Genomic DNA, 24,179 nt, shown 5'->3' with positions numbered 1-24,179 from the left:
TGATGGAGAATATACACCAAAGTTCCTCCTGAGATGAGTAATGCCAACCTTATTTGAGGAGGACAGGGATTGTAGCCAGTCGTGTTGCTTCTCTTTGTCGGCCAGTGGGGACTGCAACGGGACATCTTCGTATTTGGACTTTTTCATCGGGATGGGATCAGGTGCCTGAAAGAAAAAGAATTGGTTTGATTTAGAGAGGATGCAATATAATTTAGGGTCTCTTTCCTTTTTGTTAGTGTGTTATTTAGCTTTTCCGTGCATGTAGAAGAATTTATAAATCCAAAAGCCTCCATCACAGAGTGCCAGCAGCGCCAAAACATTTTTGACCATTGAGGTGATCAGTCAGGGGAGAAAGGGCCTTAAAGAGCAAGATAATTGTTACCAAATGGAGAATGGATGGAAAAGTTAAGAGAGTGAAGTCAAAATAGGGACCAAACGTAGCTACTGCCTAAAACCAATAAGGATCAACGTTAACCTGCAAACAGAGAGAAAGGTTGGAGTCCGTGTGGCTTATCGAGGATGATTTGATCCACCTGATACGAACGCATCACTTGGCAGCTGGCTATGGGCAGTCATACTAAAATGTCAATGAACTGAAAATGCTCCCAATAACGTCAGACATACCAATAACAAACTGTGTGTGCGTGAGTGCCTGATAGGGGAGTGCCAGCAGAGGTGTCTGGTAGCTGGGAGTGCGGGTGTGTTTTAAATTTAGGCACGCTGTTGACTTTGTGTGTACGTGTGTGTGTGTGTGACTTTCTATTTCTGGGGAAGTTACCAAATTCACACACACACAACCAAGGCTATGTGTCACCCACTTGTCACACACAGTATCCAATGCAGCTAGGTGTATTTGCTCATGGGCAGCCAAGAGAGGAGGCAAGAGGTGACTGGGGCAGTGTGTGCCCATGTGTGTGTCAGTCTGTCACACACTGATACACCCATACAGGCAGACAAGTAGGGGTTTGTTTCTACTTCCCCCTGTTAGGCTGGCTTTGTGGCTATGACCTCAGCCTCTCCAAGCTGTGGCTGTCACTTGCTGCCACACACACACACACACAGACGCGCACACACCAGAAAAGAGAACTAGCAACGACTGATCAGAGTGCATGCAGCTATCTTGAAAAAGAGTAACATTTCAAATAAATGCACTCATCTAAAAATACTTTTACACTCGTATTTTTAAAAGAAGACAAAATGTGAAAAAGGGTTTGAGTTAGCTCCACGCTCATCTTAACGGATCGGTGAAACTTTTTCAAACCTTTCGGGTTTACTGGTAAATGTGATTTGGCTCCATTAACAACAACAAAGCGCGAGGAAACGGAATGATTCTGTGGTGACTGTTCTGCAGCTCGCGTTCATTTCTGGAATGATGCCTGACGTGTTTCACACGAGGTCATGAGTTGGGAGTGGAGGTCACATGCAACTGTTTCTGTCAAACCAATCGCATTTCTACAGGGGATAGATTCACTCTACTTGTCCTCGGGAGGCTCCTTTGCTTTTGTTTTCTCTCAGAGGATCTCCCTCAGGCATCCTTCGGTGGGCAGGAGTGGGCAGAACGCGCTGCTCCTCACACTCGGACCAACCAACCCCTGCGTGGTGTCAACAGGTGGTCATTTGTAACGGGGTTAGATACTTTCTCTCCTGATCTATCCGCCTCTCTGGACCATGTTGGCAGCGCGTCACGCTCTGCCACATGTCTGTGTAATCAGAAGCGCTCTTGCAGAGAAGTAGCGTGGCTAGACGAGCAAGTGCTACCGACATGGCATCTGTCCTCATTCCACTATGGCCTTTGTGTATAACTCCATGACTGTCAATGACTTTCCATTACGTCAGAGTCCTTCCATGACTGAGTGTTCCTTCATTTCAAGTAAATTAGTCCACTTCTCGATGTTTTATGATGTAGGAGAAAGCTATTCTCCGAGGCTTGGATCAGAAAGGAATGCTCTTGTGTTTCCTTCTAATCTGGAAGAGCTAAACATCTAAAATGAGGGAGATCAGGCCTCACAACCTTGTTTTCAAGGGCTACAGTATTTTCCTACAAGCAGCTCCATTAGAGGAGACTTTTACGATCAGACCTAGTCACTATTTTTATCATATGCAGGCTCTACCGGATACAACTTTAGCATTTAATGCATCTCAATCATGTTTAGACTATCCATCAACAGAGTGCTTTTCTCACACACACTATAAAGCCACAGAACTCTGGCCCATTGCACACGGTTTTTACATTCATACACTTAACTAGAATTACACCACATTCACCTTTTTTTTTCTGTATTTCTCTTAGCACACACACAAGCTACATCATGAAGACAAAAGAAAATCTTAAATCTGAGTGGCTGTAAAGTCCCCAAGAGTGCATGCTGCTACATGACAAGATTGTTTGCTTCACCAAATGGTGGGCTCCAGCAGAAATAGGGGCTATTGTGGTGCAAAATGGCAGAGGGGAAGGAAAAGGGGGACAAGAGTAGCACAGTTTCCATTCGCTAACAAAGCTAATCTCAAGCAATCTTTTGAAAGGTCACAAAAAAGAAATGCGATTCAAGCACATTTCCATTAACTGCATTAAAGCAAATTTGTAAAAAATGCTGTCGACAGAAGGTGGCGGATGCTAATTTTCCAAGATTCTCCAAGAATGAAATCAGACCTCTGGGTAGTTCGTTGCATCTCTGCCCGTATATTGCCCTAAATGTTACACTTTAACAATAAATATAACTACAGTTTTCACCGTGACATAATTGACTGCTATGCTGCCAGAACACGTGCAAAAGCCACCAAAGGAAAAGAGGTTTAAGAGACATTTCTTTATGATAAGATTTGAATTGATGTCTCATATAGCGATACGACCACAGAAAGACACTGCAGGAGTAGATGAAGCCCAACTGTCGTTGGGAGGTTTGGGAGTTTTCTAGAGATGATGAGATTTGTCCTACATATCTGTGTAGCTAAGCAGGGCTGGAGGGCTAGAGGCAAATGGCTAGCCCAGAGTGTAGCTGATCTCACACACACACACACACACACATACACACACACAGACCGACAGACTGGCTCTGGGCAGAGTCTCTGTGCCACGTGCCAGTCCTCGTCTCGTGGATTATTAGTTGCCAACGCTGCGGCTCTCCACCAGGAAGAGATCCGGTCCCGGTGATCTTGGATGGAGGAAAGCGTTGAGGGGTCAACAGAACTGGCAGCTGAGCATGCCGGGCTCAGCAGCGGGGGCTTTGGGGAAAGAGAAAATCTGCATGTCTAGATTACTGAGCAGTGGGACTGTGAGACATTAGGCAAATAGTCAGGTTGGGAATTCCCATTTAAACAGTGTCACTGGCACTGGTTCTCAGGGGCTTGAGGGCCGATTTCAGGGGAAGTGGTGTAATTTCACAAAATTATCCTGTTATAGGGCATGGTATCTTTCTGTGAGGGTCTCTGGGGATCTGTGGCATTAAAACGTGACAAATCCTCTTGTGAGAAGACACACGTGTACAGACTGAGACCCTGACCGAGAGGTGAGTGAGACACTTTTATTAGGGACTTGACAGCGCTTTCCCTGATAAGCCTCTGAACAACAGCAAGCCCACTGCAAATGATAGACCTGAGCGAACTCCGAAGACACACACGCAAAAAAAAAAAAAGTAAGTGCACATACACATTCGTGCACTTTGGAGCCTACCGCCTTTATGATCCGGTGTGGATTACACAGCATAGACAGGATGTCACACTTCTGAGATAAGGCTTTACGATTATCCGAGGTGTGTTAGACATGCCCAGACTGCGCTGTCTATGTTCTCTGCACCAACACCTCACACTGAAAACATGACACCTCATACTATCTACTCACTGGCATTACACTGGTGTCTCGGGTATGATTTTGGCCCTTTTATTAAAAGTCAGATATCATTTGATCTTAAGAGCTGTAGCACCCTGAGGTCTGAGAACTTGTTTTATTTGGCACCATATTAGACAAGCGATGGCACAACATATCACTAGTGGATTTCTGAAGCGCATATCTGTCACATGCTAATTTACAGCCCTTTACTTCACACATGGCAGTCAGGAATATCCCCTGCATGAGAAACTCACAAAGCGTTAAGTCATAGGGCAGCATATGTGGGAATAGAGAGAGTCAGGCACGTCTCAGCTGCTGTAGGGGGGCCCTGTGCGGGGGCTCATGTGCGAGCACATGTGGCTGTTTGTGTCTGTTAGAATGGCTGAGTGCGAGTGTGTTTGTGGCAGACACAGGATGGGCGGGGCCCCATTCTCAGTTGAAGACTGTCTCTATCTTTTGAATATCCTCTTAGCTCTAAGTTCCTGTGTCTGCAAACCACTGGTGTTTGTCACTTGAAGACAAAATAGAATGAATAGAAGTCTTTTGGGCGAAGAGTTGGAAAGATTACTTTCTCGCTGCTGTAAAGTTGTCTCTTTGGAAGTAGTTTTTGTCTTTACTAATTATGAAGAAGGCATTTGTGAAGATAAAGTGCTTGAGTTCAAACCCTTTCCCCGGAGACTTTAGTGACACTTTAAGCATTCAAATGAATGTACATTGAATCACAATGTGGTGGATTTTCATTATAACTTATGACCAATGAGAGGTTATGCTGGATGCGTAAACTGGGGAAATGAAACTTCTGAATAAGACTATGTAAACTATGTCACTGTGCTGCCCCCTAAGCATTAAATATTATGTTTTCTTGTTAGATGGTGCACATTTTTTTAGAGCACTGGTTCCCAATGTGGAGTCACTGGGAGTGCAAGAAGTCTCCGCTCCACAGAAACTTTCAAAGTGAGATCTTTACACACACATTTACTCACCAAGTTTCAGCAGCAAAGTGTCATTTTACCCATGTTGATGCACACTTACGACAGAAAACCTGAGCGTAAAATGACAACGGCGCCTCATAGAGAACGTCGGCCGTTTCTTTGAAGCTGACACATGAAAACGAATGGAAGGTGAACGCTCTTCAGTCAACTTTAGCAAAAGATGGAGAATAATCTAGAAATGTGACATTCCCGTTAGTTTCATAGGGGAATGAAAATGATTATTCAGAAACTGTCGCGATCATTTTCAGTTGTGATTACATGTCTGCTACCTGTGGGTGGGCTTATGAAGTCAGAGCAGCAATCTGGAAAAACTGAACAGAAAAAGCTCTAAACATGTCTTTCTCTACAGACACATTGTAGCATTCAAACTAGGAGGGTCAGCAAATCCCACGAGCTTTGACTAGAGCCACCGTGGTGACAGACAGCCTTTACTGAGGCACGGCTGAAGCTCTTTCTTGATACAATCTGTCGTTTTCATCAACCCTGCCACCACCTTGTTTCCTTTTCTGCCACTCCCTCCTCTCACTCCCCTCTCCCACCCACTCACTCACCCACCCTGCTCGTTTTTGTCTATCTGTCTGAGAGCGTTTCCTGTGTCATAGATTACAGGATGTCCTCTGCAAACAAGCAAGGTTCCAGTTGCAGAGAAAAAAAAAAACAAAAGCAAAATAACTTAGACAGACTCTTCCAGAAGCATATGTTGGGGGGTATATAAGAGCTTCTGGTACAGTCTAATGAATGAATAAACAAATACTGTTCTGAGACTCGACCTGAGGTCAACTGAGAAATGTTTGTTTTCCAAAAGAAAAAAAAAAGAACTAACAAGAAGTAATTCAGGGGACATTTTTCTTCGGCTTATAACCAGAAATCACAATTTTCTTGACGTTTGTTCGGCTGTCATGTCTAGAGGCCCAGAGAATCAGCATTGCACCTTCGGTGGAATAAATGGTCAGCATGGAGATTTAATCTGGTTCATCTTAAAGGGTTTCAGAATGACGTTGAAAACTAACATCTCGATGAGTCAATGTCACACACTATGTTGTTAAAATGTTCTTGGAAAAAGGCCTGCATTTTGAAGGTTGAAGGTTGCATGACAGTGAGAGAGAAAGAAACTGTAGAGGTATGGCTGCTAAACAGGTTATGGAACCAAAACTAGGCTGAGATGAAAGAGCAAACAACCTGTTTTTGTTTGGTTTCTTTTTTCTCTTTCTTCTCTGAGGAGGGTGAATGAAGCCGCACCCGACCTGCGACCTGACTTTGGCCTCCCTGCACGCCTTGCTGAGGGGCCCCTGTCTGTGGTAAAGGGAGGGACCCTTCCTAGAGGAAAAGTGAGAACTTAGCTTACGTCGCATAGCACTTGCCACAAGAACCCCACATGTGCCGGGAAACAAACAGGTGTGAGACAACAAGTCGCCCTGATGCTTTTCACACAAATTTGAGAAAAAGCTGGACTGTAATGCTCAGGTTCAGGGCTGAATTTATTAGCTCTTGGCCTTGGAGCAAGTAAACAAGATGCATGTAGCACTTTAGCGTCCCCCAAGAGGTTTGGGGAGTTTTTACGTCTGCTGCAAGCTGAATTGTTATGAGCAGTGCGGGGAAGGTGAGCTGATTTGTCAGGAGAGTTGAATTCTCACCACCTGTTTATGCTAATCAGGCAGTCACCGTGCAATTTACTACAGTTGTGTGTCTGTGCGTGTGCTTGCTGTTCATTACCAAGACGGACACGCTGGGTAAAAATATAGAGAACACCATAGCTGTTCGTTTTGGTGAGATTCCTCGACTGCATGTTTGTGGGTTACACACATGCACAGAGGAGCTCTCCAATTTTGGCAACTAGTTCATCCCACCATCGCCTCCTTGGCTGAGGAGTCCCAGAGAACAATAGGGCCTCTGTCTTCAATGAAGTAAATAGCAAAAAAAATGTACATCGTTACAGTCAGGCTGCTGCAGCACTGCACTGCAAAGCATCAAATCATTCGCATTATTAAAGAGTTCGCCGACTTGCTGAGGCGCAGCTTCGACTTCAAGATGAACCGGTTTGCTGACTAGACATGAAATGACCTCATTTAATATTCGCTTTGAAGTGGTAAAGAGTCATTTTTCCTGTGCTCAGCACATAAGTAACTCTGTTTATTCAATAACTTTGGAATTATTAAGAGCGAGTATTAACTTGTTGAGTTTGTTGAACTCGGAGGCAAAAACACAGGACTGCAGACGGACAAAAGACACATGTTCAGACTATGTAGGGAGGGGGGCCCAGCAGTACCTGCCTGTACCACCTCTCTTCCCGTCATTTATCCCCCGAGCAGCTTCCCTGCTACTTAAGAGACAAACGGCAGATGCAACCAGCTGCCGCTCTGCTCCGCTGCTACGTCTCCTGATGCATCCGTGTCTTCCCACAAGATTAGTCTGATACTGGAAATCTGACATTCAATTCTCATTGCAACACCTAATGTGTTTTCCCTTTTTAACTTCATGGCACTGATTATGCAGTTGTTCCAGGAAGTGTCAAGAGAGACCAGCTTTAATAGAAACAGGAGAAACCTCCCAGAACAGCTAAAAGTTAAATGTTGATTGCAATTATTATTCTTATTGTGTAATAAAATACAAAGTGACCAAAGTGTTTTTCAAGAGCACAAAAGTACGCACGTTTTGTTATGTGAACTGTAATATATCTATCACAAAATCCAAATTAAGGCACCAAGATGGAGAGAGAAGATAAGATATGGGGGATTAGCAATAAAGGGTAGACACAATATTTGATTATCTAAGCATAAACATTACTTCTCAGTTAAAAACTATACCACATCAGGTGCGGGTTGTGTCATTTCATAACGCTAGGCTAGATCAGGAGAGGACAAGAGGCTTGCTCAGGAAAGGAGGACCAACATTCCTACACTCATCACTAAAAACATGCGAGGATGGAAGAAAGAAGGCACGGAGTGGTGGGAAAAAGAAAAGTAGCCTGGACAGAGAGGAACACACAAACAGATGACTTCTCAGATAAACTCTGCTTATCCAAAAGGCCATGAAGACAAGCAGCTTGGTTTGTAGCTCAACCACCAAAAGTCTGTTTGATGGATCTTAAAGACTCATTAGCTGCAACCTTCTACGAGGGTTTTTTACACAGAGGAGCACAGAAATCACTGAGCTTGATTTGTAGATGACAACAGTGATACACGAGGAGAGGAATGATAATACGAGGGAAGACAACAAATGACTTGACGAGCTGCTGCATACACACAGATACACACATGCAGAAAGAGTGGAGGAAAGGGAAGAGATTGGGGAGTTTTGGGAAGGGAGCAGGGTCTCCATTTCCTCTCGCCAAATTTGCTTTGGCAACTCTTTCCGTGGGAATGGGGGAGAGACCAGTCCTCCTCGGCCAGAGTGAACCGGGGATTGGACGTTTGAAGAGATGGAAAGATGAAGATGGAGATGGAGGAGGTGGGGGGGGGTAAGTAAATACAGCTGGATGTTTCCGTAGCTTTTTGTTTGGTCATTCTGGGGCTGTGCACTTTATGGGGGGGGGGGGCTGATGCTAAGATTAACATGCTAGATATACCGTGCAATACCGTGACAATTAATATCAAGTAAAAAAGATTTTTGGGGCAAATCAGCGTTTAAGGGGTTAGAAATATTCTAAAGATTTATAAAGTTTGTTGAGATATGTACGATTTATCTCTAACGCTGTGAGTGCTGCAATATATACAAATACCAATGGACTGCATCTGTGATCGAATAATACTGACAAGAACCTTTAAAAAAAATCTTAAAGGCCCGTTTATTCAGTCCAGACAATCCTGGCGTTTAAAGAACCAACTATTTCAGGATTCAGCAGACAAAGGCTGTGACAAATTCTGTTTGGCATCAGAACTGTGGCTAAGCAGAGAAAGAAAAAAAGCAGTCCTGTGTTTACAGGCCTTGCACAGGTTGCTTTCTGATTGGAGAACGGTTGTAGAGAGACGAGTTGATCAGGAAGGAATCTGCTGATGGACCTTTTCCTGGCTTCACAGTAGAAAGCTGCCTCGTTTCAAAGGAGGCCAGATGTGAATTGTGGATAATGAGGGGAGGACTGCATCAGTGCGTTTGTGCCGGCTCGGGAAATGTGGGGTGCGGGGCATACTTCTGCTTGGCGTGTGACGTGCCCTAAGGTTGAAGTTGCTTGTGAACGGGTTAAGTCGCATGGCTGAGCAAATACATAAATAGTACTGGAGGGTGTGTGTGGGCACGGACGCTGCTGCCAGATGGCGTTTTGGGAGAGGGCGTTCGCACATACAAACTCACACACACACCGGCAGTTTGATTTCCAAGTATTACTTACGGGGCACTGGAACACCAGCAGGCATTTTGGGCACCCGTGTCCAGACTGCAGCAAAAGCCTTAAAATGTGACGACCTCGCCGTGAGCGCGGTCCACTCACACACATACACGTCTGCGTTTGCACAGTTTTTTAAGTCGCGCCAACAGACAAAATTTACATAAATAAAAAGCAAGTGAAGCTGCAAAGACGAGCCTCGTCCTGGAATGAAGAATCATAGCCAAACACTTCGAAAAACACCCCAAATAAAACAGATGCTCATGTGCTCCCAGACGCCCTCCCTGCCCTGGATGTTTCCACTAATCTGAAAGGATTAGCACAGGTTTAAATTCTCTGGAATTATGCCGTTCTGCAATTTGAAATGTGACACGCAGAACCGGTTGCATTTCTCCTTCACATTTATCACATTGAATAGGCACACGGATTTCCTAATATGGGACAGCAGAGTAGCTAATAATGGTTTGGCCATACTGTGAGTGCGCCATGTGTCCTTTAGCTGGCGGTTTCACGTGCGCGGATCCTCCTGTCAGAGAGGAGGATGAGGGGGATTTGAAAGAAGGTGGGGGCTTGCAGTCGAATCCTCTCATCTTACAGGCATCATTACGCCAGCTAAAGCCTCATCCCTGGAGATCTCATCTACTAGTGACTGGGACAGACCACCAATTACAGTCCTCAGCTCTCTCATGCCTACTTTAACACACTAACACCTAGAACAGGAGAAAGGCAGGGGTTGATAAAGATGCTAACTCATGGAAGTCACTGAGGGCTGCCTCCTTTACAGATATTATCAAGAGAGTTGGAGGAAGACATGGTAGACTGAGTGTTTTTCTCAGGATACAATGTATTATAAATCAAGAATGTTCCATTATGACACGCTAAGCTTTTACATAAGGGTGCACGAGGGTCACAGCTCATGTGTCACTCCAGTTAAATGATTAGAAACGGGCTTCTTTTATGTGTTAATGTAGTGCATGTCCTGCCTTTGACTCAAGTCCAGTGGTGTGGGCATGGTGTTCTCCAAATCCACAGGGCTTTTCTAACAGCTGTAATAACAGTTGGTAAATAATGAAACACCTTGTTGACCCAAAGTTAATCCCCGTTTGGACTTGACTAAAACCTTCTTACGAGCCCACATATAGTCAAAGTCCAGATATAAAACCAGATAAATGACTAAACATAGGGACCTGTTAAGTTACCAAGAGCTACAAGGAATGACCAGGAGCATTTTCTAGAGCAGGTAAATGCCTTAAAATCTACCTGCTGTCCAGAAAGTTTCATCCAGAAAGGAACTGGAAATACTAATGAAGACCTGCATATTGTGTGTAGAAGAGATAAAGGCATTTCAACAGATATAACGCTGCTCAGGTGAACTAAAAGACATACGGAGGATTAACAGGGTCTCTTGTACAAAGGAATATGACAGCCTGGACTTGTAAGATCTGATTTACAGTTGACTTGATGCTTCCAATATGCAGCAACTATAGAAATAAAAAGGCTCATGGGATGCTAATTCACAGATGGAGTGGTCTGCTGTGACTCAGCAGCGGTAAATGAATTGTTCATCACATAAACAAGCCTGTGGCACTTGAGACCACAAAGGTGATGTGATGCTTTAGATGATAATGGAAGGTGTGAAACAGTGCGAGTCTGGAGGGGCTCCTCTTGTAGCCGCATTCAACTTCCATCCACAGGAACACCTGAGGGAGTGATGAGCCACACTAAACAAGAGGGGTCATTGGCTCAGAATAAATGAATAAATATACGTGTGAATATCCAGGGCAGCCAATGCGCGAGTTAGCAGAGAATGGCTACAGCAAATACTCGAGAGGAAAACACTGAAGTTTCTAACTTAGCATATGGAACTATTGCCACTCTGAGAGCTGACGCACACTTCCAGGAGAAAATCCAACACTTTCTCAGCAACTAGACTTCTTTTGCCTCAAACATGATCTGGGGAGGCATGTGACATCTTGCAGGATGTGGCGGGTCTTTAACTGCTTGTCAGCCTGACAGAACACCAGGATCAACAACATATTCTGCCAAGAGAATTCTAAATGAGTGGTAAGCGGGATTAAAGCAGTAGACACCTGTAATCTAGAGGCAGACTTGCTGGGTGTAAACGCTGGCGAGAGGACGATTGTTTCCTCTGTTGATCTTTGCTCTCAATATTCAGACGGGAAAAAAGGTGGCAGCTACATCTTTTATCAAAATAAGAGCAAGAACTGCTAACTGGTACGTAAATGCTATTTGAGGAGCTAAAGGAGCTGAAGGAAATTCTGGTGGATCTTTTCAGAGGGCCAAAAAGTTCCATCAACGCTAATTTCTGAACAGATTCTAAAAGTATCAGGACAGATAGCATCTGTTGCTAATAAGCGTGAGTAAATCTCCCCCTCAGCCATGTTGTTTTGCAGAAGGTCTGGCAGCTTGTCCAGTGACTGATCCCTCACTTCACACTAAACAACTAGTCTTTGAGAGAGCAGGTCTCAGACGGCCAGAGGCTGCCGTCTTTTTCCTTCCCGTCTATGTGGTGGGATTAGGTCAGGCTGTCAGCTGTTTCAGACACCACGACTAGCCACCACCACTCTCCTGACCGGCCATCGTCTGACAGGCCCTGCCTGCGTTTCAGACAAACTGCTGAACACACTGGGGCCTCACAGGCAAGACAGCAGCTCACTATATGCTGCATAAAAAGGCGGTTGTATCAATTGATGGCTGTGTTTGTTATAGTTGCGAATTAAGTCGGCCAAGCATGTCTGCACTAATGCATCTGCAGACATGTAGGGTCAATACCAGCACCACGCCGAGCCCTCCATCTGAAATGGAGAAACAAGCTCTTACACATTCATGCCTGCCGAGATGCAAGCTATGTTCTTCAAGTGTCATCATGGGGGGAGGCAGGGAAAAACAACCGTCTATCTGGGTAGTAACTGTAAATATAAAGCTACAGCAGGCAGAAAACGTCTTACAGGTCACGGGTGGCTAATACTAGCTAGGTTTCCATTGCCGCTTTTAATTTGAATGTATAAGATGTGAATACTAAAAGTTAAATGGGATCAAAATCTAAAAACTTCCACTAATGGGCAACAAAAAACGCACATCCTCGCTTGACGGGGTTTTTGGATTTTTCGGAAAAAGGTTTGGTGGTAATTTGGGCGGTAAATCAGGTTTAAGGATCTACAAATGGCAACAGTGAGAGTTCAGCTCAGACAGCCCTTCCACTCCACTTCACATTTAGACCATGATGCAGTCATGGAGCTGTCAGAGCAGCTGATGCCAGCCCCTAACCTGCCTGTGATAACCAGCTACCACACAGTAAATACTGCAGTAGTACCATCAGAGCAATATTAACAGTTAAAACCTCTCAAATTTGTGGCACCTGTCACGTAAATACACCTGAATGATGGTTTCCCTTCACTCACCGTTTGTATTTGGAAGGCTACATTTTCCTTTGAGCCCGTGGCGGTTTAACAGCATTTCACAATTAATTTCCAAACCACTGAAAAGGCAGAGGCGCTCAACTAACCAGCAAATATGAAAATGGAAACATGCCAGACAGGAAGTTAGCAATTGCAAGGTGAAAAAAACAAATGTGCCTCAGTGAGAGACATTAGGTCATGTCCTGCTAAAGCTAAGTGGTGCATCTTGGGGACTTCTGTCAAAAGAGAAAACCGCCACGTTCCCGTAATGCAGCAACAGGAAACTGTGGCTATTACAAGTCATTAACCGGCAGCCTGGAGTTCCAGCTAATACTTGAAAGATTCGACCCGCGGGGGAAAAACATGGAGAGCCTGGCGAGCTCCATCTGCTGCTGTATCCATAGAGGTGTTATAGGGATATAAAGAATGTCCAGGAAAGTCCCAAAACTGTCACATGCTTCTTTTTTTTTTTTTCCTGAGGTGAGAGACTGTCCATTGAGACTCATGATACACACGTCTAAGGTGAGAGAAAATGGCTGCTGAATGCACTGAAGTCACATGTCTGCAGGGCTCTCTGTCTGCTGGCCTACTCAGGGAGGGAAGGCATAATGGTCTGGGTTGTTAGTGAGCACTCCAGTTGCGCTGTGATGGGAATGTTTTCGACAGCTTTCAGACACTTGGCACTAATGATGTTCTGCATGCCCTGTGGCGAGCTGGGAGTCTTTTTTTTTTTTTTTTTTTCTTGAGTCTTACTCAAGTCAGCCAGTTGAACAATTTTAACAGCAGCGACACATACTCATGGAAACATGCCAGCTCGGTAGACTGCTGCTTCAGTTTAGAAGGTAAAATGGTACAGAGCTAAAAAAAAAAAAGTTTTGGTTAGACCTTTACTTTTTAATGTAAATCATAGAAAAAAATCTAAGTTAAATTTAATTTATTAATGGGTCCATTGGGTCAGATTTGGGTAGATCCAGTCTTGGATGGTGTAGAAATATCCTTTTCTATCTTCCCAAAGGACTCCTCAATGTGATCCTCGTGGTGGCTGCTACCAGCATGCTAACTGCTAACTGCACAGTTCTCCCTTCCAAGAGCAGACAATGCTACTGAAATCCAGCAGTAAATTCTATCAGTGGTGCAGCTTGTGATAGGTGAAAGCCTAGTTAGAGCCAGTCAGACAGAGTGGACAAGAGGAACGAATCAATGAGCACCAGAGGCTCCCTGAGGGCCAGCACGGGGCAGGGGAGGGTTATTGTAAATCAATTGTCGGCCAATTAATTTCCATTGATAGCATCAGAATAATGACATGCTGTAATAAAATGGTAATCACGGCCTTTAGCTGTGGGCGCTGGAGGTTTGTGTGGCAAACAGAGCTGCAGGGGGAGCGGCTCTCATTCTCAACTCTTGCCTTGCTAAACGTGTGTGCACTTATCCATGCGTGTGCACTGGGTATATTTACTCAATAGTTTGTTTTTGTTGTGACTGGATGAATGTCAATGTGTCACAGAGACATGCATGCGCTATGTCGCTGTGCATGAGGAACATATCACGTGCAGCACAGCCACCGATTTAATCCCAGAGCTACAGGGCCCAGTGACAGCAGCAGATGGCTCGGTGAGCAGATTAAAATCTCTACAAATGACCTCGTGCCAACCCAAACAGACACAATTCAAGTAAGAAAGAGGAGCCGGGACAATTATTACAGAGTTCTAAACCACAGCTGGGTGAAGGAGACAAGAAGATGATGGTTCTGTTATTTTTCTGGGCTCTGAAACCTCGGACACCCTAAAGCCGGCACTGGGAAACTGCAGGAGATATGGGTGCTCTTAATAAAGGTGGAGAGTAAGCTGGAGAGGAAAGGCAACAACTGCATCTTTAGCCTGGGTGGGCAGGCTAAATGAGGGATGGGCAATGGTGCAGCTGGCTGGCTAGTGACCTTCTTTAATTCAGGGATTTAGCAAACCACAACCCAGGCGCATCATATGCTATTAGCTCAAATGCGAATAAAGGAAGTTTTTCACATTTTCTGTTAAAACAGGAAACCATACATCAGCTATCAGCTAATATTTCAAAGGCAAGCAAACGGTCTTCCACCTGTACCGATTGTCCAAATTATATAGTGCCTCCATCAAAAAAAGATATTGGAATTGGAGCAATCCCAGCCCTCTTCCCTCATCATGTCCAGTAAAATCTGCTTTTGAGAGCTGGCAGCCTAAAAACCACCTAAACTTGCCAATATTAGGACCTAAACAAGGTTTTTTTCAAATATCAAGCTACTTTATTTTAGGTGCCAGGAGGCTCTGACAACAGTCAAGTCTAATAGGCTGAAGACTGATTAAATAATCTAATTTAGATGTGGTGGTAAACTGTGTGTTAATAGTGCTGCAGTAGACGGAAAGGAGGAGTGCTATTTAAGTCATCAAAAGGGCAGGTTGAGCAGGGTGAAGTTGGGGTTGAGTCCTTTTATGCACCAGCCAGAGAGGACAGTTGTGTCTGTTGGAGGAGTTCACAGAGAGGTGAGCAAGCAGACCCCTGCCATAAACAAGTCTGAAGTTTATAGCCACTATTTGGGTTTGTTGTTCTGCTGCATTCTGGGAGGAGGGGGAGCAGAGACACAACAGAGACGAGCAAAGCAATGACATCGTAAAAAAGAGGAAGGTTTAGAAGAAAAAAAACAAAAAAAAAACATGTGGCTCAAAGGGGTGGGGGTGGGGGGGCACAACTGGTCACAAAACTCAGGGGTCATTCAGAGAGCAGTTTCAGGTCAAGCTCTTCAGGTCACGTTTGCAGTCATCTTGGTTTTGGTTCATGCTCCAACTGGCTGACACATTTAGTCTTAGGTACACGCAGTGCTAAGAAATAACTAGCTTGAAAAAGGGGAATAAATATGAGGCAATAGGAAGGAAAAAGAGGCATGTTGTAGTTTCTTGTATATAAGAGTGAATGTGTGTGTGTGTGTGTGTGTTACATGCTGGGATAGTAGTTGCACTTCTTTACGCATTGGAATCTAAATTAAAATAATTGGTTATGCAGTAAGTCTGTGCCTAAGGGCAGCCGGCTGCGCTGCAAACATGCTCTGAAGGGAGATAGCCCACAAGCGGAACGAGGAGGGATTGAACTTTTTTTCCTAACACACCTTCGAGAGCAAATGTTCTGTAGAACACTGTTCCTGAATGACACAGGACTTCTCAAACATCTCACAGATCCGGGTTAGAATCCGCACAGGTGACTGCATCTTCCTCCTGCTTTTAACGAGCTCTGAAGCGTTATTCACAGGTGATGACATTTAAATGAAGAACAAGTTTGAACGCCGAGTTCAAAGCGCATTAATAAACCGTGAAACAAGTTGCCGGTTGGTGCTGCTGCCACAGCAAACAGCAAAAACAACATGGACACGCACAAACTTGTACACTGATGTGTGAGTGTGTGTACACTGGGCCTGCTTCCAGTTTCTGTCTGAAGGGGCTGAAATGTCAGATCTGCTGCTGTCTCATCAATCAAGGTTTGTTGGGTGGGATGTGTTAACTGCTATGCCTCCCTCAGAAGCTACACTCTGCCACACAGACACATCTGGGCCGGCAGCCATGCCCTCGTGACCAGTAGACAGCTCTGAAGTCACAGTCTATTTGTTTTCGAATGCCCCTGGACTGTCTCAGGTCTGGATATACTTCATAGCCGACTATCTGACACCGATTTACCGTCTCTCTAGCAGAGGGAACGCTCATGCGACGACAGATACAGGTGGGGAAAAGAGAGGAAAAGTGATTCTTGATCAGATCGTCCCTAAAAACATACTCATTTACTTGAAAATAGTTGAAAAAGAATGCTGCAAAGCTGCAAAACTGTTAAGAGCGTTTTAATTCAAATACATTTTGTAGATTTTGCTTTGTGTGCGTTTCATGTTTTTTATAACTTCAATCTACTTTCGGGGGTGTTGTTAGCAACTGTGTTTGGTGGGAAAAAAGTATCCGTTTGAGACTGCATTGGTGATTGCTGGATAATCTTCAATTACTCATAATGAGATCGAGAACAAAAAGTCTCGGTCGGGCTTTCCTTATGCACTCACAGATCCAGAAAACAATTCTGAAATTGGTAATAAAAGGCAGAAACCAGCTTCTTTTATCTGTAAAATCACACTAAACAGTCCCACCACAGTGAGGCGAACCATCCACGGATGCAGGGAACAGCTAATCAGGCAACAGAACCAGAGCCATCACCATGGCAACAGGTAAACCCACGGTTCTTGTGGAGAAGAGGAGACTAAACTGTTAATACCAACTCATAGCAGACTCCAGTATGGTAGATCCTCTATGACCTGTGTCACCACACACACACACACACACACACACACACACACACACACACACACACACACGTGCACACAGTCATGCACAGTTTCCAAGAGCACAGAACAGGGGTCACTGTGACCTGCTAGAAGCGAGATGTACGCTGTTGTTGTTGTTTTTTCGGTCAGAGAGACATCTGTTTGCTTGTGGATTTGGCTAGATTTTCAGTGTGCGCGTGTGTGTGTGTGTGTGTGTGTGTGAGAAAGCGCATGTGTGGCTCCGTGTGTGGGAGAGCGCCGGCTACACGTACACACACCAAAAACTATGAGCAGAAGGGCACAGAGACTATGAGTGAGTCACCCCGCCTGTTTGCAGACAGGCAACGCTCGCCATGAGAAGTGTAAATATGTGTGTGTCGCATCTCTATGCCTCCGTGTGTCAGTATGTGCCGACTGTCACACCTCTGGACAAAATAACACACACAAAGATGTGCGTGTGTGTGTGTGTGTGTGTGTCGGCGCAGGTTGAGCATGGGAGTGCTTTTTTAAACTGCAGGTGAGCTGCATACCACAACTAAGCTGTAGAGAGATGAACTGATAACAGACATGCAGGTGAGGGCAAGACACACACACACACACACACACACACAGATGTGAAATCGTGAACAAAGAGAACTGATGCAGCTGCATACACAGCAGAATTACAAAAACGACAAAATCAAGAGCGCTTTGATTTAGTCGAAACATTTGTTCTCACACACCTGCTGACTGATTCGCACACACAAACACACACACACACACACACACACACACACACACACACACCAATCAAGGAAATGGCAGAGCTGTGGCAGCAGCCGTGCGCTCGCTGCTGACCCTTTCACCGACTTCACTCTCTTAAATAAAATACACTCCATCAATCCACCGTCGACACGGCTAACACACCTCATCTCCTCTTAACACACACACACACGTGCGCACATACCATCAATCACATGTCAGCGTGCGCTTATGCGCCTCATCTTTCATTCATGGAGAGGAAACGGCATGTAAAAGAAAAGCAACGCTTGAGTCGATGCTGAAATGTGGGATTAGCACCGTTAACTCAAGTGAACATTGCAGTGGACTTCAGGGAGGAAAGTGGAGCAATAACGCCACAGTCTTCCACCCAGTGGAAGCGTCTGAGTGATACCACATGACTGCGTTTTTTTTTTACAACTGGATTCAAATGTGGCAGCTTGATGCTACACTGGCTGGAAGCTTAAATGGCGAAAAGTCGACAAACAAGCGGCCGACTTGCCATGAATTAATTTGTGTAAAGCTGGAAAATCCTTCCCTACTTTTATGGACAGTCTTGATGTTTGCACACTTGATAAGCAGCAATAATGAAGCCATAAAAGATGTAATAGAATTCAGCTGATTCTGTTGAATGTGAGTGCAACAGCACATGGAAATTCCAGAGAGTCCTCACGCTTGAAGTGATACTAATGGCTATCCTGTTAAAAGTCTGTTCTGATATCATTTACTAGCAGCTTGATTGTGTATAAGCATTCAGAACTCTCGCCTTGCTTTTGTTGGTTTAGAAACGGTGCACCATGAGAGACAGGGTAGTCCTCGGCTGCCATTTTATTTCTGTCTGACAGTCGAGAGGGGTTGCTCGGTCTGCTGCACACTTTGTCTGTCGTGTCTTGCTCTCTGCGAATCCACACCCTCTAAATTCTTGGAATCAAATTTCCAACCCCCCCCCCCCCCACCACCACCCAACCCAATCCCTGCACATGCTTTCCTTTCTTTTCTTTTTTTTTCTTATGCCTTGTACAACTCAGAGTCTGGCATGGCCTGTGTTTTTCACCATAGAAACCGACATAACAGTCCAGCATAGCCAAGCTTGGGCTCAGCAAACAGAGACCAAATAAAATCCATCATTTAGTCGGCGTGTGCGAAAGGGTTTTTTCCTTTCCCTTCCATCTCCATGAGGCACTCGCACCCTATTTTAGATCCGATCCAGCAGGACAGAGGCTAAGGGAGGGTGAGGAAAGTTTGAGCATGGTCATCTTTTGGTAATTTGCCTGCCGAATAGAATATGCAGTACATGGAAAAAAAGACACTTAAGACTTCCATATAATTTTTCCTGAGTGGAAAGGATTCCTTTAATATTTATTCTTTATTAATACTGTAAGTCATGGTTAAATCACCTGGAGAGAGATGACTTCACAATGTGCTGTATTCATGATGTAATATGATGATTCTATTCATCCCCAAAGCATCCAAGTACAGCTGCCACTAAATGGTTTCATGCAAATCTTTTGTCCCAGCAAACTCATTTAAACTGCAGCCCCGCACCTTCCCAGCACATAAACACAACTAAAACCTACAAATTTGATCCCTTCCTATGATGTAATCCGCTAAAATGTTGGATATTTGTTTTAGTTATGTAAGCTCTCAGCCCCTCCAAACCCTCCACTGCTTCTGCCAGATGGAACAAATGACGATTCTCAGACGTTTGGCGTTTCCTGGCCAGAGAGGCAAGGGGGAGAGCTGACTTCCAAATCATTCCCTTACTATGAAATCTCTTCAATTAAACCCATGCCATGTCAGAGAGTTTTTGAATTTGTGCAGAACACGAGCAGATGAAAGCGGGGATTCTGCACGTTGCGGTTTGACTTTGCCTAAGTTCTTTTCTCAGAGCAAATGGGGAGGCTCATGCAGGAATGCTGGTGACACCAAAAAATGACTGCAGGTTCGTGTAATCTGCAGGTTCCCGAAAGTTAACTGTAAGATTTTTTAGGATCTCATAAATATCCCGTGCAAAAGTCTTGAACCACCCTTCATTTTTGTATATACTGTCACTCCTGTTGCCACTGATTTTCAGTCCACTTCTCGTGTCATTTGGCATAGCTCAGCCTTTTCTCTCCGTTTCCCTTCCTTAAGAATGGCTTCTTGACAGCCACCCTTCCATGGAGACCATTTCTGATGAGGCTTGGGCCAACAGTAGATGGATCAGCTGAAGGTCCAGATGCATCTCTCAGGTCCTGTGTCAGGTCTTTGCTAGATTTTTTCCTCTTTCTTGAGGACATCACTTTCAGATCCTGTTCATCTGCTGTAGATAGTTTTTTAGGCCTGACACTTCTTCTTCTGTCCTCCACTCATCTAATAGTAATAGTTCTTGAGAATTACAATATAAAAAATACTATTTTTAGTCTGTCCAACTGTGTTCTCTTTGGCAGATTTCTCGTCTTTGTGACAGGCTGCTTGTAACAAAGAGCCTAAAGATCCAACTTAAAATGGCTTCTTTGCTAAGTTGTCTGTTATGTGTCGACACAACATCCCTTGAGTTAGGAGCCTTTTTTCTGCTTGAATGAGTCATAGGTCAGAGTTAAGTGGCCTTAAAAAATAAATAAATTAAAATGATAATAATAAGATAAAAAACATTCCTCTGAAACAGAAAATTTGTGAAAAAGTAGCCAATGTTTAAAGGAAAACTTTGAGATCTGCGCAAACTATTGCTCAAGACCACTTAAAAAGGCCCCAGAAAAGGAAAATCTAAAGAGAAGAGGACATGTTTTAACATATGAATGAATGTTAAAGAAGGAAGAAACGTGCCTTCCTGGCAATGTATGTACCATATGTTTTGCATCTATAAATAAATTTCCAAGCAGTCGACAAACAGAATGAGTAGCTGCTGAGCCGGAGGCGGCATGCGCTGAAGCTGACAATGAAACATATCCTTATGTGCTGTAAAGTAAAAGCATTAACCGTTTGTTAAAAACATGAAACATTTTCAGGGAACATTTTTAGTATTTACTGTAAATCTGTGTTTTGATACACCTCCTGCCTCCTACTGTGCCCAGTTGCATAAACAATGTACTTTTCTTTCTCCAAGAGTCATTGGGGAGGACATCCTTTATGTACACACACGGGCAAAGTTACTGTCAGCTGACACTGGCCAGCGCCAGGCCAATCGGCCAGCCGTGTCTCGCTGTGGACAATCAGCCCTGCTGCCCTGCGCCACCCCCATGGCCCTCTGGGATATCTGGGCTGGGAGAGAAGGAGAAGTGAAAGGGAAAGGGAGGGGGGGGCAAGCGCGGATGGAGGTTGTGGGAAAAGTGTACGTGACACACAGACAAGAGCCAGGGAGACAGACTCTGGCAGAAGACGTCACAGACTCTCTATCAGCTGTCTCTGGACTCTGTCAGCTGTCTGTTAGCGTCTTCCCTCCTCTGCCTTTACGCATCCTTTAACTTGAAGTGTCATCTCCCACAGATTCTGACCATACAATTAATACAGAACCCACAGTATAACGTAGGAAACGGGCAGAAAAAATGTATTTCCTGGAGCCATTAAACCGTACTGCCGCTCCTCTGTGCATCAACTTTTTCCTTCTTGGTACAAAGGGCTTCTCTGTCATACTATGTTCATCTCCTCCTTTTCCACAACCATGACACCGTTACATAACCAAATTGGCAAACTATGCCAAACACCCTCCCCACCTCGCCCTCCCTCCATTCTCACATCACACTCATCTGTTATGTCTGAGGCCGAGGAGACGAGATTCCCAGACAGACTTATCACAGCCTGTTTTGTAACTGTGCTGTAGATCACACAGTTACTTTCATCTGCTCCTCCACCAGAAGAAAACAAATAAAGTCTTTGAATCAGAACTGCGAGATTGAATGTTGCCGGCTGTTGTTTCAATGCTGAGAAACTCCAGACAAAGTTGCCTGCCAGTAATGTCAATTTAATCAGTGCTGCACGACTGTTCGCAACAATCTTTATGCGTGTTTGTGAACAGTTTCCCCTCAGTGAGCTCATTGTTTTTAAGCACATGGGGCTTTATTGGTGCTGGGGGGACTCAGCTGGCCCTCTGCTGTGGGTACAAATGCTAGGACCATTCCTGACGACTGCTTTGAGGAAATTACAGAAGGATTGTCCAAGAGGGTCAGGCTGTGTTGAAGAATAAAAAGGTGCTCGTATTAAAAATGGACTTTCAAGCTCCTTAGAACTGTACAAACTCTGTTTCTGCCTTATAGACTATGTCGCACATTTGAACATTTTTCAATAAATCACTGCACCTATTTCCTGTTTTTCTAGCAATAAAGAAATGAGGGGTGGCTCATGACTTTTGCACAGTGCTGTATTTCCTGAAGAACTTTGGATCAGTTAAAGCAATACAATACAATATAATGCAGTCTTCCCGAGGGACACTTCAGAATCTCCTAATATTTGTATCACCACAAGAGCCTTCGTGATTTAAGTTTTCTCGTCTTACCGTGCAAGCAAAAGTCTACATTAACCTTTTTTGTGCGGGGGGTCCAAGCTTTTGGCCATGCTACAATATAAGCATTGTTTGCAGATGCTTTATGCCTGGACTGACGTACTAAAAAAAGAAGCAGGGTTTTTTTTATTTGTTTTTTTTTTTTAGGCTGTGAGAGACACAATCACACACAGCTGAATACATTGTGACAATGTGGGTTTACTCATCTTGCTCAAGGACACTCAGCACATGGGCCGGCGAGGCCGAACCTCGAACCACCAGCCTCTTACTCCTGAGCCAAAGCTGCCCCTGGCAAACAGTCCTGTTCCTGACCTCTTTTGTTCAGTGTGACACAAGCCCTGGAAGTTGCAGCAATGGTGCCAATAACTAAAGCTTTTGGGGGCTAATTTGCCCACTGGGACAACTCCAAAGGTCATGGTGGGGAGGGGGGGGGAACTAAGCTGGAGAGCAAAAAGAAAGAACATCTGTCTTTCTCTTAGAGGATAGGGGAAATAAAAGTACTGTGTCCAGAGTCCAGAATGTACCAGTTGGAACTGGCAGGCCTGGACATTTTCCACTGGCTGTCCTTCCCTGAGACTTCTTTCCTATGTGCTCCTCTATCCCGACCTTTTTTCGTCTGATAATTGTATCTTCCAAAACACAACACGGAGCGATAAGCCTTGCACACATTAACACAGAGTATGGGGAGAGAGGAATAACAGAATGGGATGTATGAAGTCAATGTGGCAACAAAAAGAGGAAACGGTCATTTCCTCCTCTTCCACACACTTTCCTCCCATCATGTGGGAAGGAGATTATAGTTCCATACCAGAAAGGAGAAAGTAGGAAGACAAAAAAGAAGAAAAAAAACAACATAGTACGGGCAGAAAATACGTCAACAAAAGAGATGAAAGGCAGGGGCACAAGAAAAATAAAGAATACACCAACAGCTGAGTGAGGCAGGAAGCTGTCTGTGAGCTTAAGTGCAGAGAAATTAACATAGAAATGTCTTTAGCTTTGCTGCTTGCCACAAACAACAGCTCCCCGGTGTCTATACAGACGATGTGAAATACACTTAAAGACGAGGAAACCTACAGGTTTCACTGCTGCTGTCAAAGTGAACCCACGCAATGGTTTGAACTTCACAGAGAATACGTTGATGAAAGGCCAAAGTTGGGAGCGTGAAACAGGCTGGCATCTTAAAAACATAAGACTCGCTCACTGCAAATGTATGTACCCAACTGGAAGGAAGCTGAGGCGCTAACAGACCAAGACTAATAAGGCAGCTTAAGTCAATTAAGGAGCAGGACAAATATCTTCCCTCAGCTGGCTTCATTCTTTTTGTTCCACTCCCTTCAAACAGCTCCTGATTATTTCTCTGTCAGTCAAAAAAAATTCAAATTAAAAGTCACTTACAGGACTGTGTATAGTTAATAAAACTGAGTCGCTGTGATAACAGTGAACGGGAGTCTGTGGTGTATGAAAGCAGCTGTATCAGAGATCAGAAGCCGGTCATTGACATCACAGAACAAAACTGCCCTACATTTGTCACTTTGCAGGGAATCTAGGTCTGTTCAATCCCAGCTGGGTGTAAGGGTAAGGGTAAGGGTAAGGGTAAGGGTAAGGGTAAGCTGACCAACGACACCAAGTCCCTCCAGTCCTAAGTGGGGGGAGGCTTAAGATGGCAACCCAACACTGGCAAGTCTGCGCTGGCCATAGCGAGCAGTGATGCTGATCGATTTCATTGCACAGATTAGATTTGGGGAGTGCACTGGGATGGAGCTGATGCTGCTTTGAGTGGGAGGGGTGGCAATCATCAGGCGCCTAGTTGGTCTTTAGGAGTCTGCCAGAGTTAAGAGACACACACACACACTCACAGAGGTGGTGGGCTGGGGGTGCAGTAAGGCAGCTGTTAGCATTTCAGAAAAGATTAGCACCAGGTTCAACTGTAAACAATGAGCTCATTCTCTCTGCTCGAGCACCACGCAACACACCACATCTGTTTTGGAACAAGCAGTCTTATTCAAGCCCCACACTGAGGTAATCCACACCCCCTTGTAAAAATAAAACTGAGAAACGCACTAGAGA

The 24,179-nt window shown here is 44.6% G+C and overlaps 1 protein-coding gene across 1 annotated transcript in view; it reads right to left on the bottom strand.

The window, feature by feature from the left end:
* skia (v-ski avian sarcoma viral oncogene homolog a) overlaps window positions 1-24,179 on the bottom strand; it is a 72,390-nt gene that overhangs the window by 10,155 nt on the left and 38,056 nt on the right. Inside the window, exon 2 of the mRNA XM_072366515.1 lies at window positions 49-165. Coding sequence (XP_072222616.1) covers window positions 49-165 — 117 coding nt within the window. The remainder of the gene's footprint in view (window positions 1-48; window positions 166-24,179) is intronic.

The sequence above is a fragment of the Leuresthes tenuis genome, unplaced genomic scaffold, assembly GCF_036924035.1.
Source record: "Leuresthes tenuis unplaced genomic scaffold, fLeuTen1.0.hap1 SCAF_16, whole genome shotgun sequence".
Taxonomy (NCBI): Eukaryota; Metazoa; Chordata; class Actinopteri; order Atheriniformes; family Atherinopsidae; genus Leuresthes; species Leuresthes tenuis.
The sequence above is the reverse complement of the archived record's forward strand: the minus strand, read 5'-3'. Positions and strand labels throughout refer to the sequence as shown.